Source organism: Perna viridis, chromosome 6 (genome assembly GCF_037379345.1).
Source record: "Perna viridis isolate PV_CMFRI_1.1 ecotype Kerala chromosome 6, ASM3737934v1, whole genome shotgun sequence".
NCBI lineage: Eukaryota > Metazoa > Mollusca > Bivalvia > Mytilida > Mytilidae > Perna > Perna viridis.
In genome coordinates, this window is record NC_142450.1 from 15,304,153 (window position 1) to 15,324,011 (window position 19,859).

Consider the following 19,859-nt stretch of genomic DNA (forward strand, 5'->3'; position numbering starts at 1 on the left):
AAAGGAGACGTCTGCACATCCGGTCCGGGAAAAGTTGTGCAAGCAAATCGTATTTCACATGTCATACTGATAAAATCGAGCATAACGATCATGTCTTAAATGGTAAGTATGTGCTTTTGGGATTGTATAGTATCCATGCACGAAGTAATTCAAAAGTGATGCGAGAACTGCATGATTTAAACTACTGAGAATGAGAAAGTTGCCACTGATCTTTTTATACTGAGCACTTGCACTTCTATTCAGTCAGGATTATTTTGCCTGTGTAATATGATTTTATGATTTGTCTATAGAGGATGGAGCTATTTTGCTAAGATGAAGATTTTGTGGATAATGTCTCGACCATGGAAATATGGGAGTAGCCAATTGTGTACTTATTGTCTCGTGTTTCAATTTCAAACTACAATGTATCGCTTCTAAATTACATATACCTACTGGTCAGAGAGTAGATCTTGCTGTTTTCAAGATAGAAGCAATTCTCACCAATCTGCTCACCAAAATTGTATTCTTAAATGGAAATGGTTGTATGCATGAGCTTATTTTTTTAGAGCAAAATATCAGGAATCTGTTGGACATTTTACTTAAATTTTGGGCACATAAACTTGTTTTGCAGGAGAGGATGAAAAAATAATTTGGCAACAATTAATTGCTTGCGAGAACTACTCCTTGACCACTACATCTTTTCTTGCAGAATGATTTTAAGCTATTCATGTTTCAGAGCCACTACATGTACACTACTGTCAACCAAAATTTTAATTTTTCCACTCTTCACAGTGGAGTCACTCATGTCCTCAACTGTGATTCAACTGTGACACCACCACCAAAAAAGTAAAAACTGGGATAAAATTGCTCCATTTCAATAGTTTTCAATACTTATTTCTGTCAATTACTTAGATGTTATTTAACTGCTAGAACCATTGATTCAATATACCTTGATACACAGACAGAAGAAGTTTATTACAGACAATTTTTGAAATGGTGACTCCACTCAAAATATCTCCACAGTGGAGATTGGAGAAATTAAAATTTGTGTTGACAGTAGTGTATATGACCTTACTGATGCTCTGTCCATACAATCAGATTTTATTTTCTTGACCACAAAGCTTAAATTATGTTTGAAAAGTAACGACAATTATACAAGAATAAAAATACACGTACATACATATTGACAATAACTGGTGACAATGTAAAACACCAAAAGTAAGACTACAACTTCATGACCCAGGCTTAACCATTTATTCTTGCTATGATTCAAAGTAGCAAATACGTGACTGAAATGAAATGTCCAATTAATTTAGCAAACACATTTTATCTACAATATACATGTACATTTTCCTATAGAATAAAGGTGATATTTACATGTACATGTATTTTTCGTCATGAAAATGAAAACAAAATAATGTGATCTGTACAGTTGTGGTTGGTACTATGAATGTACAGGTACAATATATGCTACATTTTTTTGTACTTATATTCAAAATCAAGACTTACATTTACATCCCTAATTCTTGTTTTACCATTTAAGAATAACTTTAAAAAAAAATATGACTGAATCTGGAAAATATGCCAACGTCAACATGTAATTTTATTTGGTTCATATTTTAAACTTAAAAAAAATTTAATTTAAAGTGCACTTTAACATAATACATATACATGTATCTTACCCACCATCAGGGAAACTGTTAGTGTTGAACTGGATATTTGGTTAAACACTACAAATGATATTGTTTCCATTTGACATTTCAAGCTACATATATAATGATAGCCATCTGTGTGCTTGCCCCATTTACTTCAGAAACAATCATTTTTTTTTGGTTTGAAGTATTAGTATCTGAGAAGAAAGAATGTCCTGAGTATCTGTGTGCTTGCCCCATTACTTCAGAAACAATCATTTTTTTTTGGTTTGAAGTACATATTAGTATCTGAGAAGAAAGAATGTCATGAGTGCTTTTATTTTCTTGGCTTTAGTCCTTTGATATCCTATCATTACAAAATTTAACTAGTGGTGGGTTAACCATTTTTATTGTAATCAACTGATTCAATAAAATCGGTAGAAAGTGTGCACAACACTAATGATGACTTACTTTAAAATTCTTTCACAACTTGGAAAATTCATACATATAAAATGTTCATGTAGATGAAGTTAATATCACTGGCTTCCTCATAAGTTAGACTTTACATGCATTTGTCTTCTTAATTCTTTATTCCAAAGTACAGATTTCGCTTCTCAATATGTCAAATTATAATTCCAGTTTGTACTAACAAATTCGAGCTCCTACTGGATTCTGATTTGTACTGTTGATCACTTATGTTCATTACTATTTTACAGAATTGAAGAGATAAAGATATGAAGCAGTTGCCGAGACTCTCGGGAGCTCTAAGAGCATTTTCTGATGTCGGTTTTTCAACACAGGATTACCCAACTGCCACAGAGCTTGTGAAAAAGAGACAGCACATAGCAAAGTCAAAGTCTGAAGGTTTAACTTGGGAAACCTTGTCAGCTAAACTTCATAAACAGGCAAACATTGACAAAACTGAACTTACCAAGACCCTGAAGGAATTATCACAGTGTGCTAAGAATATTGGTTTGTTTTCTTTTCATTAAATGTTTACATACAGGGAAAATAATCTTATTGTATTTAGAAAGAATGCATTGATTGAATACCTGACAGAAGTAATAACTCTTTTTGATTATAAGAAATATTCCATTTCTTAAACTTGTACATACATGTTATCAGGCTTTTTCACTGAAGCTTATCTTCTATGAGCAGCAGATGTATAAAATGTAGCATGAAGAGCCTTTTTCCAGGAGCTCACCTTTCAATTCTTTGATGAGCTCTAAATCTGAAAGATTAATAAAAACTGCAATGTGGATTTTAGCTTTTTAGCTCACCAGTGATAGGGTAATCATATTCAGCATGACGAGATCTATCTGTGGTCTAATTTTCATGTTAATCATAAATCTGTGAATCCATGTTGGAGTTGTTGCCCTTTTCCAACATTTTTTTCGCTATTTTTAATGTTCTTTCTTTCAAAAATCTTCTCCTCAGATATTGCTGGACAGAAGTTAATGAAAATTGATATAATTGTTCCTTAGATGTGAGCATTAAGAATTTTAATCCAAGATAAAACATGGCCACTTAGAATTTTTCTTATAGAGCCATGTGAGTGATTCAGGCTTCTAAGAGCCTCTAGTTTTATGTATTTATCCAAAACTGCAATATTTAAACTGTAATTCATCATAATCATAAATCAATCATAACATGTTGCACTTTGTAGTTGGATCTGAAGCATCACTAGAAACTATAGAAAGTGGAGCCGCTTTCCTGTTTGATGTCTTCAAAGATGTGGATAAAGTTGGGCCAACGCAAACAGCCAAATTGCGTAATATTTTTGGTCCGTTCCCTGCCACAGCAGCAACCAAGGCTTGTAACCTTGTCAACAGGGTAGTAGCATGGTTACCTGAAGATTCTATGTTGTTGCTAGGCAACGAAGTTAGAGAGGAGGGAGATGGTGAAGCCACGGATCAGGAGTTTGGAAAAAATATTAAATTTTCACTGCCAGGTTCTAAGGAAGAGGAAGAATATTCTGAATCAGAGACAGATGATGATGAAGACAGGAAGGCCATTACAGATCTGAAGTATTCTGAACCTGTTGGTCAAGCTTCTGCTCCACAGAGATCACAGCAAGCTTCTCAGAAGTATGTACCAATTATTATGATGTAAACGGAGTTAGAAACTCACTAAAGTTTAAGTTGACCAGAAATTAGACATCTCATTGAGGTGATATTTCATGCAACTTTTAATCAATATGACCTACCTTGGTGCCAATCTGACACTCTCAACCATGTTTATTATGTGTTACTTGTGTCTTAAAAAAGCAAAAGCTTGCATGTATTCAGTATTTCATAAGAAGTCATGTTGTGTGGTTGAACAGTAAATTATGTCAACACGATAACCTTGAATTTTTGCCTGCGTAGATAAAAAAAAAACTTTACCTAATGTATATAAAACTAGGTTCTGTTAAATTTACTTGTATTTGATGCCCAATGGTAACAAGTACTATCTTTGAAAAAATATAACTGACACAGTAAAATTTTGTTCTTTTTACTTATAATTTTCTACATTTCATTCAAGAAAATAACACAGCACAAAATTACAATTTAGATCCAGTTTTTTTCGAACGCCACTGCATTATCAGCATTTGGCCAATTGGGAAACAGAATTGCGATCAGGTGACTTGCATTGTCATAGAATATATAAATGTATGAAAAGATCTGGAATGTTATAAACTTCCCATTTACATTATATGCCATACCCATTCGCCATTGTCCTTTCCCCATCTTTGAAGTAAAAATATGTTATGCAGTTTTCTTTTGTACAATGTATATTATTATAAAACCAACCCTAATTTCATTCTTTTAAATTCTTCAACAATAGAACTATTGCTTTTCGTTATATTAAGAATATTTTTTTTGTAAATTAATACCAGCTTCCCCATTCTCCCCACTATTCAAAATTTCCACTCCCATAAAGATTGCCCTTTCTCCATCCATTTTCCCCATTTCCCTATACAAATACTGTATGGGGACCCATATTGTTTAGTCAATAACTCTGAATAAATCATCATTCTAGGTTTGATGCTACTTGGTTAAGAGAAATGGAAAAATACTACACAAACCAGTTTTTTTCACATTCTTTTCATACCCTGTAAAAAATCATAAAATCCCTCTTTCCCCATTTCCCTATACAAATACTGTATAAGGACCCATATTGTTTAGTCAATAACTCTGAATAAATCATATTCTAGGTTTGATGCTGCTTGGTCAAGAGAAATGGAAAAATACTACACAAACCAGTTTTTCCCCATTCTCCCCATTCCCCATACAATATCCTAAAAGCCCCCTTCTCCCTATTTTCCTATACAAGTACTGTATGAGGGCCTCTATTGTTTAGTCAGTTAACTCTTTCATCATTTTCTGATGGAATTATATTCTAGGTTTGATGCGACTTGGCTGTTAAGAGAGATGGAGAAGTACTACACAGATTCAGATATTGGCCTATCAGTGGAGGACCTGTCATCAACAGTGTTTGATGTCTTGACATCACCAAAGATGGACGACGAACTTCAAAATGATGTAATTAGGAATATAAATAATTATTTAGTCATGATTTCCCCTGTTTTTGAAAGCTAGAGGTGTAGAGTTATCACAATGTTTGGATATCCATCCACATGCTGTTTGTTTGTATGCTATTCCATTCGTTCATCAACATCTTTTCGTTACAGTTGATGCAAGCTTTATGTAGGTCACATGGTATGATTTGAATTCAGACCCTATCAATATCAATTCCTGATTAGACAACTTTTTCCATTATTTTGACAGGATTGTTCCTTTGGAGGGGGTATCCTTAAGTGAGCTTTCTTCAATACAGTTGTTTTAGTTTTAATATGAAATGTTAAATATTTTCTTGAAACTATCTATTAATATTACATGCTCATGAATTTTTTTCTCAAGAAGTTAAGGATCTATCCAAGCATATTTATAAAATTTATTTTAAGGGCATACACATGTCAGGATGATTTAGGTATAAGACTATGTGTGTTTCCTATTACACCTTTGAAAAAAAATATAGTAGGTAGGTTTCTTTTACAGGTAAGATATGCAGTACATGATGATTTACATGTATAAAATGTATTTGTTTAACAATCTGAATGTCTTTGTCCTTCATTCACATATTTTAAGGGTGAGTGGGGGCATCATGAAACTTTGCACACATGTATTTGTTGTTCAAAAATATACTTTTATTGATGATTGTTGATTCACAGAGTTTTGATTTTGTGCACTTCTTAATTTCAACCAATCATATCACTTGAAATTGAAGATTTGACTTCTATGTAGGGGGAGTATGCAAACACACTCACTTAATTTTTTGTATTTTTTTTATTGCAGCTGTTTGAGTTATTAGGATTTGACAGGTTTGAGTTGATAGAAAGTTTGATACAGAATAGGAAACAGATTGTGAAGACTGCATTAATGGCAGAGGAAATCTCAAGCAGTAAGGAGATTTTTTTACCCAAATAATTTTTTTAATGTAATTGATCTGAAATACAGTGCATCTTGTCTAAACAGAAACCGCATTTACTCACTATAGACAGAGGTATGGTTAATATTGATAAATAACTCATTGAAACTAAAATAAAAGGGTGCCTGGTTTTGGCAGGGCTTTGATTTATTTGAAGTTTCATTCAGTTAGCTTTTATTGTTGTGATATCAGGAAAATAGTAAGAATCAGGCAAAATTGAAACATAATGGACCATGCTGAGAGAAAAAACACACTAGTTTGACAATTTGGGCACATAGTTTATGGTGTTTTGAAGAGAAAATGACATTTCATTTGTCCAAGACATGTAAGATGGGAAAAGTGAGTTATCTACCTTTGACAATGAAATTGCAATGCATTTCATATAATTTATTCCTTGAAAAAAAGAAATGAATGCCATTTCAGATAACATTTGGAATTATCTTGTGTGTTTATTCCACTTTGATTCACTCACTGTCTGATTCTTTCAGGGAATATTAATTAACTTTGAATGGTAAATAACTGCTTAAGAACTTGAATTCTGGTGCTTCGTATATTTAATGATCATGTCTATAGAAAACATATAAATATGTAGGTGGTCAAAAAGGAAATAAAATTAAAACAGGCCATACAAGCGTACAATTTCAAAAATGAATTTCAATGTAATATTTTCTTCTTCATAATTAATTGGCATCCATTTATGGTACGACTTTAATCTTTAAAATACTTTCTCAATATTCCAGAGAAGATAGAACCTGGTATGACCAGACCCACATATGGGTGTCAAGTAACAATACAGGTAGGCTGGTTGTTGAATTATTGAAATCAAGTTTAATGAACTTGAAAATGGGATGTACCGTATTTTCCGGACTACAAGTGGATATTTTTATTCAGCAAAGTGTCAGCCTTGACTTATCTTCCACTTCAACTTATCTAAGGATTTTTCAAGAAAATTGTTCATCAACAATGTTTTTCGTTAGATTTGTTTAGTTTGCTTTCGATTGCTTTAATTTAAAATTTATGGTAAACTGCAATCAACAAAAGCTGTCACTCAAACAGTCAAACTGGCGATTGAATTCAAATATTATTGATCATTGCCGTTATCCTTTAGGAATGAATATTATGATGTTAATAAAGACTCTGAGACTTTGAAACCGTTAAAATATATAAATAAAGATACAGCAGCAAAACTCTTTTTTTGAGTTGGAAAAATTATCAAGTGTTTTGGGGTTATCAGTCCTTTAATATGCAAATTTAAACCCATTTACATTATGTCGTAACACATTCGCATGTGGCTCCAATTATTCGACTTATCTATGTTTTTTTTTGGCGATATTGATCAAAATTATAGACGGCGTCACATAAATAACATACTGTTAAAATTTGAATAAAAATATTTTCTACGACTTTATTGACACCTACCGTCGTTTAAATTGTCTTAAATGACTTGCTCATTCGTTTAGCCAAACGGCTTCTCCCTAAACATTGAATCGTTAAATTCCGGTCAGATTTTAATTCTAGGTGGCAATATTTACATTGTAAAAAGTCGGCCATGTTTACAGTGATCGGGTTGCTAGGAGATGTTGTTTACGTTTAAATGGTTTGTCCAAAAACCGAAGAACCCAGAATGCAATTCGGCGTTATTTCGGATATCTCGGATTTATTTTACGCGAACAACGTATAATACCGAGAAGTTGATCAAGCAGACGATTGTCACCGGAGTTCGACGGGAACTTACGCACTTCGTTTGTAAACAAATCGTCCCGTAAAAACCAACATGGCGGATATTAGTATGGGATTTTCCCGTAAGGATTTGTTACGCATGATTTAAGCTAATAAGCGACTTGTTTTTGAGAAGCTGTTTGGCTAAACGAATGAGCAAGTCATTTAAGACAATTTAAACGACGGTTGGTGTCAATAAAGTCGTAGAAAATATTTTTATTCAAATTTTAACAGTATGTTATTTATGTGACGCCGAGTATAGGCAAATCGACTTAGAGTCGGAAAAATACGGTAATTATTATCAGAGGACTCCAAAGGGGGATAATACAACTTAAGGGTTTTTCATGTTAAAACCCTGTTAGGGCAACTCCTCCTAAACTGCTCAAGAAATTTGATAAAATTTTATTGGAAGGTTGGGCATTATTGGTAAGTGGGTGTGAAGGAATATAACTGTTGAGTGTTTTACGTTAAGAATTTTAACTCCATTTGTAGAGGGGTAATTCTCTTTGTGAGCTTTCTTTCAGTATTATATTCCCACTGGAGTCACCTTGTAATCTGTTTGTCATTCCATCCATCTGAATTTTCTCAGCTCCCAAATTCTGGAAATTGTAAGCAATTTTGGTTCCTCTCCAATATCAACAACTTAACCATTTTTCACTATATGGAATGATAAAGAAAACTTTCGTCACAAAAATCACTGCTCCGAAAGGATGGTTTGATTTCAAAAATGGATTGTGGCATCATATGGATGAAACATACGTTATATACAACTTTGATTGCTATCCATTATCTATTTCCTGTACAAGTTTGGGTATGCATAGCGCGACAACAGATGCAACTTCACGTTTTTAGTTAAATTTAAATATGAGCTCACATGGTTTTGATGTGACAAAAAATATTTTCATGAATCAAATAAAATCTTTCCATCAGAATATAATCCAAGGTAAATAATTACACAATAAAAATACACAGATAATTTTTTTTATATGACTAGAAACAATTTGCAGTTGTATAATTGTATCATGCTGTAGTTTTTTTCGTAGTCATTTCATGCCCAGACATTGACTTGAGTATAAGTGTATAAGTATATAGATCTTTATATATATGAAATTATACCATAAGATGCCACTACACGAAAGAATTTGGTGGCTGTGACTTGAACTAATTCGGGATTAGGGGTAAAATAGGGTCAAGTAACAAGCATTTTTAATACGTTGCTAATTTTCACAGATTCTGTCAAGTAAACCTGTTCATGGGTATCAATTTTTGTGGTTTAAAAAATGATAAGCGTTGTATAGTGTTAAAAATAAATTTTGCATGTACTATTTTTTATGGTTTTCTGTCCACCCAGAAAATAGCAAAAATTAGTACACTGCGAAAATTAGTATGTTTACAGTATACTTCAAGGTGCTATTACACAAAAGGAAGCTTATTGAAGAACAAGGGGCCAAATAAGGGGCTTTTTTTATTCTGGTAAGATTCTTTTCCTCTGTCAAATGTTTAATCACAATCAAAATTCAGAGCTGTATCAAGTTTAAATTGTGTGTTCATACTTGCTCCAACTATTCAGGATCATATCAAGCTGCTCGCTGCGAAGAATTTTATTTCTTTATACACTTCGTAATTATGACTTCAAAATGATAAATTTTATTGCTAAATTCCACTCATAAAATCTTTAGTCAGAGGATGAGAAGAGATTGATGAAACAGATGCGAAAAGAAGAGAAGAGGGGAGACAAACAAAGATCTGAGGATATAGACTCCTTCAACTTTGACCCTAAGGCAATGAGGGCACAAAGGTAAGCATATACATACAAAATATGTGTAATTTTATATTGTTTGAAAAAATTAAACATGTTGTGAATATTTGGTTTGAGGCTTTATATAGTTTAGGCATACATATAAAATTTCTGTATGAGTGGGGATACATTTAGCACAACCATGTCTGCAACTTTGTATTTTGTTTATCAGACATACATTTAAATACCTACACAAACTGCATTGGAGGTAGGTTATTGATTTTTCATATGGGTTGATATCTGTACCTGCTCTTGTGCTGTTATTGATTAAAGGAAGTTCAGCTTACGACACATATGCAAAAACCCTGTATTTATTATTTAAGGTGGTAGACCTACAGTAAGGGACATAATTCCTGAAATCAGTGATATGTTTGTTTCAATTTCACCAAATCTATCAAGCTTTCATTTGAAACAGAGTGAAATCAGTCAGAGTTACTTTGATGCTTTCATGTTATCTCTTTAAATTAATACTAGGTACATTATTGGACTGCTATGATAAATATTACTTATGTCAAGTTTGGTGTTATGAAAATACTTTATGAAGTTATTTAATGTACTTTATTGATGTGTTTGTTTAACTGCGATTCCAAATGGTTTTAAATAAGAAAAAGCAAAATTTTATGTCTTTTTTATCCCATAAAGTTAAGGTTCAGGAAAAAAATCTAAATCCTAAAAAAAAAAAAATGGAAAAAAACAAGTCTAAGAAAAAAATCATTGGTTCAAGTGATGAAATGAAATTTGTGATTGTAAAATTAAAAAAAAACAAATATCCATTTGCCCAGCAGTACAAAATTTAACCCCAGAAATATTAGGGTAATGAGAACATACAATATATAGAAGTAATATTTTGAATTGTAACATAGAATTCTGCTTTTGATTTTCAATGTAATTTGCCTTGTTAGAGATAGAACTATGTTTTATGAGAATCTAGACATGAAGAGCAAACTCTTTAATTGACATTGGGTAAATAGTTTAAAAAAAAAAAACAACACTGAATCACCATCTAAATTCACAGCTGTATCTAGCTTGAATGTTGTATGGATAATTCTTCCAATTGATCAGGGTTCAACCTTTATGGTCGTATCAAGCTATCCACTGAAAAGAATTGTTTTTCCGTGTGTTAAAAAATCAATACCATACCCTGGCCCTTGAAAGGCAAATATGTTCTACTTTCAATACTTCATTATAGGGAAGCAGCATTAATGGCAGCAGCATCTGCTCCTATACTTCCCAGTGGTAGGACATACAGACAACCAGAGAGATACCCCAATGTTTATGACAGTATGGCTGAAGCTAGACAGAGTTCAGCTTATATTGCAGGAGTTAAGGTATATTAGAATGTCATAGTACCTATCGGGGCCCTCAGTCATAAATAGTGTGCAGTCCATAACTCTTTTTTCATTCAAAATACTGAGGTTTTGATATTTTGCATAATGTTAGATTACTGCAAGACAGTGTTAATATTTGGCGTAATGTTAGACTACCTCAAGACGTTTTAATATTTGGCATGATGTTAGACTACCTCAAGACAGTTTTAATATTTGGCATGATGTTAGACTACCTCAAAACAGTTTTAATATTTGGCATGATGTTAGACTACCTCAAGACAGTTTTAATATTTGGCATGATGTTAGGACAGTGTATCAGGTATTATTGTGACCCCTGGCCATAAGGTCAAATCTGTGTTTTACAGTGGGACCTACAGAACTGGATTCCTTTACTATGATATTTAGTTATATCTGTCAAAATAGTTTTCTGTATCAACACATTAGTTCAGTGTGTCAACTAAAGGTCTTAATCAAACAATAATAAGATTTTATGTCAAAACTGCCCCAATAATAGGGTATGTAAGTCTCATCATGTGACCCCGTGATTTCACGAGAATGGGTCCTAGTCTACCATTCAAAAGCATGGAGATAAGTCATTTAGAGAGCGTTGAGTTCAGTGTTAAGGGCAAAACATCTTTTTGTGTAAACAATATCGATAAAAATGACAGATGTATATTTCTACATGATAAAGGTATTAAGAAAAAAAACATAAAATAGAAGATTTTGCATTGTTATGCAGCGTTTCGAGTACCTGGAAGTAAACATTTAAATGTAGACCGGTCTTCGGTTTTCAATATGTTCTACGTCGGAAATTCCGGTAAAGAAAAGGAAACCAAAACGAGACTTACATACCCTATTCAGGGTTGTATCAAGCTGTGCCCTGGAAAGAATTTTATTTCTTTATACATTAAGTAATTATGACTTCAAAATTGTGGCCAATATTATGGAATTATAGCTACTTACAATGAAACAAATGGATTATTAGACTATTGAAATAACAGTATTTTCACCCTGACCTCCAGCGAGTGCTTGAAATACAGTCATTTCACTTTGGTGATTGGAGAAACTTGAAAATCCATGAGTCACAATGTGAGACACTCTTTTTCTAATTTCTTAATCAACAAAATTTACAATTAAAGCATACCTGTAAACCCTCCGCCCCCCACATTGGGAGGGAGAGTAGACTCCCACAATATTAATAAAAAAAAATCTCCCATGTAAAGGTGTAAGATTTGTAGGGGTTTTGGGTTAAAATGACTATATTTCTTGTGATAAATACTGTAATACTTGGATTTTTACATTAAACATTTGCTTCTATGTAAAAATCTCCTACATAAGACAGTGTCACTGGGTAGAATCTCCCGCATGAACTGTTCCAAAATTTAACATATATGTTAAAGTTAAAAAGCAAAAGCTTGTTTTCATGATAAGACATTGTAATTCAAACTAATTATCTAAATGGAACATAAAACTCATGTGTGAGATTACCAGTATTTACACAACTTGTTATTTGATTGTTAAGTTAGCTCTAAATCAGAGAAAACATATTTTACCCGACATTTTTACGATTTTACTTTCAGATGTTATTATCAGATAATTTCCACAGAAACAATAACAAAATGTATGAAGAAGTGATTATTCCACACACAGAGATGGCACCAGCCAATGTCGGAGAAAAGAGAGTACCAATTGACTCTTTGGATGAGGTTTGTAATATAAAATAAATCTTGTGGAAACCAAACTGCATTGTGACTTGATGTTATGTGAGATTTAGCCACTGTGAATGTTTAATTGAGAGTCGTAATTTAATTTTTACATAATATCAAGTCACCATGAGGTTCGTTTCTCACATAACTTTCAGTTAACCAAATGATGTTAATTGACACTTATTTATTAATGCTTTGTCAAGCATCACATTTGAAGAAAAAAATTGATGAGCTAAAAGGTGTATGGGCATTAAGCTATGGATATTGCCTAAAAATATCAACTTTATTGTTATAACATAAAATTTGTTCGCAACGCAGTAAAATAGAAAGAAATAGTATTTTGTGGCATTAGTTTATTTTTATAAGTATGAAGTTATTTCTGGGGTGTGAACACCATTTCCTTGCCAAAAATATGACCTGAAATTGACAAAAAAGTATAAAATTTGACAGAATATTTGAATATTGGTCAACTTCAAGCAATTTTTCTGGCATTTCAATGCAAGAATCATCAAAAGTCTTAATGTTTTTTTAATTTGTGATGGATTCAAGTCTCCAAATTCACAATTGAATCATTCAACACTTTATTATTAATTTTCAGCTGAATTTTAGGCCAATAAGACCCTTTGTCATCCGTTCTGCTTTAACCTGTGCCACCCATAACACAGGATCTGTCTGGTTCCTACATGGATGGTCTCTTTAATATATTGAACATAAACAAATGTCAGATTTAACTATAGATGATGAAATACCATTTTGTAAAACTTAAATCTTACGGTTGAATTACAATATGGAAACAAAACAGACAAGTAACTAAACAAAATGAAAGAATTTTAATGATTATTATTTATTATTAAGTAGCACTCCAGCTAAGAATCATGCAAAATGTGATTCATGGGTAAAAAGCCTACATATTTTAATTTTTAATATTTTGTTTGAAATGTCATAATAAACAGAATATAACATATGGTTTTACATATAACCTGTGCTCTTAGGAGATAAAAATTATATAGAATGCACTGTAGATTTAAAAATTAAGGGAGATAACTCTGTAAATGACGCTCAAATACTATAGACTCTACTTGATTTTCAATGTTGATGCAGATTTGAATGAATGATTACTCATTTCATAGTGTAGGCCCATAAAACAACTTAATTACAAAAATGAAAATATGTAGCCATTTTTGGGGTGTATCACATTTTTCAGATTTTGCATGATTCATGGATCATTATGGTGTATCCATCAGCACCATGAAAACTGATTTATTCAGCGGGTCATGGTTTTCCTTCCCCCGTTTGTCTACCCCGAACTTGACTTTTTATGAGCAACTTGGCGGGTGTTTCTAGAAAAGCAGAGGACGCTTACCCTACCAGTGCACCTGGTCCATGCTCCCAGTTTTTAGTAGAGTGCGAGTTGCTCATTTACTTTTGTTACTTTGTATGTATGATTTTAGTTACTTTATGTTCTTTGTTATGTATGTCTGTTTTCCATGTCTGGTCTTTGTCCTTGGATTACATTCTTTTGATTACCGCTATAACCTTGGTTCCCTTGATTTCTCTCTTACATAGACGGATACTTGATCTGTTTTTCCGATTTGTGCTGAATTCATGTATCATTGTAATTTCTAGTCAATATACTGTAATTGTCTTTATACTGCTATCTTCATCATTTTTAATTCAAGTTTGATTTTTATACAAAGTGTCTGTTACATTTCATCCCCACCAGTGGCCGTAGATAGTGACACAACAATTTAGAGGTTGTTTATGCAAGGGTAGGAAAGTAGGTGAAGCCAAAGTGTTATATGCTGTCAGTGACTGTTTGTCATCAATAAATATACTGTCAATGACTGTATATCACCAATAAATATACTGTCAATGACTGTTTATCATCAATAAATATACTGTCAATGACTGTATATCACCAATAAATATACTGTCAATGGGTTTTGGTTGCTCAAAGAGAAAGATGGCTGTGTAATGATAAAATGGTTAATTTGAAGATTAATTTGTACCACTTTAGCATGGTATTAGTTAAACGACAATAAAATAACCATTAAGCAAACCTGTTAACCTTTGGAACAGTTCATGTTGGGAATTCTCAACCATTTACACAGTCTCATTTGGGAGATTTATATGCCAAAACAAGTTTTTGATGTAAAATTCCATTAATGATTATTTAGTATACTCAGACATGATTTTCTTCCATTTTTTAGCGAATTTCCGCTATTTCAAATCTGAATTTTACTGTTACGATTCTTTTTTTTATTGTCTATTTACTTCCGTATTGACAATTTCCCCATTGTTTGTTTACCTTGTAAAATCATCTCTGTATACTTCACTGAAAATATAATAATTTTAACCAAAATGTCTAAAAAATCTTACACTTTTATGTGGGAGATTGAAAATTTGTCATTGTTTTTGTGGGAGTCTTCTTCCTAATAGGAGGAAATTAACTGGTCTGAGTTGAATATATCTGTGATAATGTCTATGAACTGAGAAATTCTTGTGTTCTCCTATTTCACATTTTCTGCAATCATTCTACATTGATGCAGTTTTCAATTGCGATAGATACAACATTATTCAAAGATACTAATTACATTTTTTTCCATTTAACAGGTCTCATCTAATAAAATTACAGTAATAAACTGCAGCAAAAATTTCATGGTTTACAATTTTTTTATATATTCAAACATAGTAATGAAATATTGCTTCCACATCTTAAACATTTCAGATTGCTCAAATAGCTTTCAAGGAAACTAAAGCTTTGAATCGTATCCAATCCATTGTGTTCCACTCAGCCTACAAGACCAACGAGAACCTGCTGATCTGTGCCCCAACTGGTGCTGGTAAAACAAACATTGCCATGTTAACTATTCTACATGAACTAAAACAACATCTGTCACAGGGAGTCATCAAGAAGGATGAATTTAAGGTAGAGATTAGAGAGAGATTTAAGCACTTCATTAGATATCTCATAAAGTAGTGTTTGTGGGTTAAATGCTCATTTTTGACAACTAAATTGTGGGGGTAATATAGGAATCACCCTGTTAGTTTGATTGTCTGTTTGTCTGTCCACATTACTTGTAAGTGCATCTCCCCCTAAACAGCCTACGAATTTTGACGAAATTTTATAGGATGGCTGGGTAGCATTTGTAGATGTGTAAGAAGAAACATATTTATTGTCAGGGGACTTCAAAGGGAGACTAACTTAAGGGTTTTAACACTTTACATTAAGTCCATTTAGAGTTGAGGGATTGGAGGGGCTAATTTTTTTGTTTAGTATCATCTCTATTCTTTTTCAGATTATCTATGTTGCTCCAATGAAGGCTCTCGCTGCTGAGATGGTGAGAAACTTTGGTAATAGATTGGAGCCCCTAGGAATCTCTGTTAGAGAATTGACTGGAGATATGTCATTGACAAAGGCAGAAATACTTAAAACACAGGTACAATAGGACTGATTTGTGGAAAAGTAATGAATTTATTCCTACTGTAAGAAAGGTTTTATAAGAATTAAATGCCACCATACAAAAAATCATCATAGAAGGGTAATTCAGGTACACCAAAATCTATATGGTGGTCAAGGAGTAATTCTCACTGGCAAGTAATCCTCACCAGTAAGTAATTCTCGCCAACCTATTTTTCGCCCTTTGCCCAAAAGTTATGAAAAGACCATCTAATAGATTGCTGATATTTGAGCTATCGTACAACAATTTTCATTCAGGAATAAAATTTTGGTGAGCAGGTTGTGTGAGAATTGCTTCTGTCTTTAAAATGGCAAGATCTACTCTCTGACTGGTATATGGCCAAAACATCAAAGGAAGAAGCAGATTATTTACACACACAATGTAGATAACAGAATGAAATACAGTTTCAAGTAAAAACTGAAAATAAGGAAAACAAGACTGAGTACCAAAAGAAAACCAAAGCATTTGTAATATAATATCCCTAAAAAAACAGCATTGACTTTAGATGCTCTGGAAGTGTTAACATTTTGTATGATTTCAGATGATGGTGACAACTCCTGAGAAGTGGGATGTTGTAACTAGAAAGAGTACTGGTGATGTGGCCCTGGCTCAGCTGGTCAAACTACTTATTATTGATGAGGTCCACCTACTTCATGATGATAGAGGATCTGTTATAGAGAGTCTAGTGGCTAGAACCCTTAGACAGGTAGGCATTTTATTGTTTCCTTTTATACCTTATATTTCTTATAAATGGCCAGACTGTGGTAAAACAATGATAAAATTGAATTTTAAAATTGTGTTTCAGTGATTTATTTTGATTAAAATAGGACTAGTTTGTTCATATTTTTTAAAAGACACAGCCTATGAGTTTCACGAAACGTTGCTCATATTTTAATCACTTTTTTACCATGGCTGTGGTTTGAAGCTTTGAAGCACGTCATATTAGAATTCCTGTTCTATGCTTGTTGATTTTTGGTGTGTGAGTATATTCTTGATGGATTACACATCAAGCTTATCTTTCATACCACTGAACTGAAATTTTTATTGAATTATATGCCTTTGAAAAAGTAAATTTCAAATTAATTACATCTTTACTTTATTTTCATATATACTCTATCATATTTTTTTGGGGGGTATATACACATTTGTAACAGTCTAATGCATCTACTTATATTAAGAGTAATTCAAAATTGCCCTTCATGAAGAGAAATACCTAATATCAACACAAAGTTGCAATATATAACGAAGCCACAACCTTTTTTCTCTGTAGGTTAAAAGAGAAAACAATACAACATGATAACCAACTATCCATGGTTGAGGATGTTGCTAATAAAATTCTGATTTCTAATTTCTAATGTTATATGAATTACAAAAAATTTCTGGCCCTAGCGCCACAGAACTTAAAAAATACTTAAGTCTGATTAAGTTCTTAACTATTTGTGACGTCATCAATTTCAAAGTCATTGATTGGAGTTACCATGGAAGTTAAGAATATGCTCAGAATTAAGTACTTTCTAACTTTTGTCGCACAGGGGCCTGATCTTTTTGAATCTTAGAACTCAATCCATAAAAAAAAATATTTTGTATTCTAGGTTGAGAGTTCCTAGAGTATGATAAGGATCACAGGATATTCAGCCATATTACCTCGATATCTCAATACAGCTGTACTTCTACATGTCAACTAATACTCTAGCCTGCCTGATTCTTAAGTTAACCTATGTGTGTTCTTTAATGAAATACATGATATTTTTTAGGTTGAGAGTTCACAGAGTATGATAAGGATTGTAGGACTGTCAGCCACATTACCTAACTATTTGGATGTAGCAAGGTTCCTTAATGTCAACCCTTACTCTGGGTTGTTCTTCTTTGATGGTAGATTCAGACCTGTGCCACTTGGGCAATCATTTATAGGTATGGTGTAATACTGTGAAAATACTATTGTTTGTGGGGTACCAATTTTCCTGGATTTGGTGGGTAGGCCATACCACAAAATTTTGTTACCGATGGAAAGGAGATTTCAATATATGTGTATACTGAAAACCTCAAAACCACAAATTCAAGAATCCAGAAACTTGTGTTTCTTTCCAAATCCATGAAAATTGGTATCCTTTCACAGTATGCAGTTGAACAGTGGAACAGATATACACAGCACATTTGGCTGTGTATATACCAAACCTTTAGAGATTGAGTGTGGTTAAGACAGATAGCTTCGAATATGACTGATTTAGACACGTTTTCACTTTTAACGTAAAATTTATCGAAACATCCTTTTTTTATGTGATTCCTCTGAAATATTTGACTGCTTGACATTTGGCATCTGCCATGACAGAAATTTCACCGATTGTCAGCAGTTGTCTATGATGTCAGCAGTTTTTTATGATGTCAGCAGATGTTTTTGGCCATCAACATAAGAAACAGCACAACATCTTTTTTGAATAATAAAATTCTATTAATTTTGTGCCACAATCACACAAAAACCAAACACAGTGGGGATTTTTTTTATATCACTAGTTCACATCACATCGCCCTATGTGATATTGCAAAATGTCAGGCTGTACAAGAAGTAAATAATACAACCAAATCATAGAGAACTGGTACTAAACACTTGCATCACTAACCATTAAGCCATTCTAGACTGTACATTGGAATTGTTACCAATGAAAAATAAGTGGTAACTATCATGGTGCAGAAAATAGGCTGCAATATCCAATGATACAACTTATATCAGCAATATACTGTAAACATATAATTTTTGCTGTTGCTAATTTTTGCGGATTCTGTGCTAGAGACAAACTTAATAAGTTTTGAAGGTTTTCTGTTACATGAGATTGTAAATGTATAAATTATAGCCCTTGCCAACAAAGTTTTAGGTGTAATATAGAAACCAACATGTCTGTCTGTCTGTTTTTCTGTTTAATTTCTTGTTTCCTCCAGGTATTAAGTCTTCTAACAGAGTACAACAGCTGCTAGATATGAACACTGTGTGTTATGAAAAGGTTCTAGAGCAGGTTAAGAAAGGCTATCAGGTTTGTATGAATGTATATACAGTGAAATCCGTTTAAACCAAACCCTGAATTAACCAAAAACCTGCCTAAATCAGACACTTTGTGAAGTCCCATTGTGTCAGTTTAAATGTATTTGAACCTGGATAAATCGTACTCCTGTTAAAATGACCAAATTCTACAGTCCTGAAGGGGTTCGGTTAAAGAGGTTTTACTGTATTATAAATTGTCTTGTTGATCACATAACCCATAATGGATACTTGTTTTTTTTCTATATTTTGGCCCTACAAAAATGGCCTAAAATTCAATTTCAATAATGGAGTAAATAAGTTCTTGGCTTTATTCATATTATCAACTGAACAGTTTACATTGAATCTGATGCTGATCTCTTTAATCTTTTCTTTTCATCTTAAATTCATACATGCCAGGAATGTTGATACCATGACTAAAAACATGACCACTGGTATTTTCAATTTCATCACAGTGAAAACTGCAAAACAATTGACTTTATTACACAAATAAATAAATCCTCTATTCATACACACAATTTACATGATTTACATGAAATTTGATGTTAATTTCTTTCTACTTTCCTCAAGACGATGGTATTTGTACATGCCAGAAATGATACAGTAAGAACAGCTATGGTACTGAGAGATATGGCTAAGAACAGTAAGAATGATTGGTCATATTTTTCTCCAGAGCAGTCTAGGCAGTATGGAGAGGCTGAGAAAAGTGTAAGTAAAAAAAAATACGAAGTTGAAA

The 19,859-nt window shown here is 32.8% G+C and overlaps 1 protein-coding gene across 1 annotated transcript in view; it reads left to right on the forward strand.

Annotated features, from left to right (window-relative positions):
- Positions 1-2: 2 nt before the first annotated feature.
- Positions 3-19,859, forward strand: part of LOC148613816 (activating signal cointegrator 1 complex subunit 3-like) — a 204,081-nt gene continuing 184,224 nt past the window's right edge. The window contains exons 1-15 of the mRNA XM_088587463.1: positions 3-102; positions 2,327-2,582; positions 3,277-3,697; positions 4,996-5,134; positions 5,948-6,053; positions 6,821-6,876; positions 9,479-9,597; positions 10,787-10,925; positions 12,506-12,631; positions 15,360-15,560; positions 15,931-16,071; positions 16,634-16,798; positions 17,847-18,003; positions 19,027-19,118; positions 19,694-19,831. Of these exons, the coding sequence (XP_088443589.1) occupies positions 2,345-2,582; positions 3,277-3,697; positions 4,996-5,134; positions 5,948-6,053; positions 6,821-6,876; positions 9,479-9,597; positions 10,787-10,925; positions 12,506-12,631; positions 15,360-15,560; positions 15,931-16,071; positions 16,634-16,798; positions 17,847-18,003; positions 19,027-19,118; positions 19,694-19,831 (2,238 nt within the window). The 5' untranslated portion in view covers positions 3-102; positions 2,327-2,344. The remainder of the gene's footprint in view (positions 103-2,326; positions 2,583-3,276; positions 3,698-4,995; positions 5,135-5,947; positions 6,054-6,820; positions 6,877-9,478; positions 9,598-10,786; positions 10,926-12,505; positions 12,632-15,359; positions 15,561-15,930; positions 16,072-16,633; positions 16,799-17,846; positions 18,004-19,026; positions 19,119-19,693; positions 19,832-19,859) is intronic.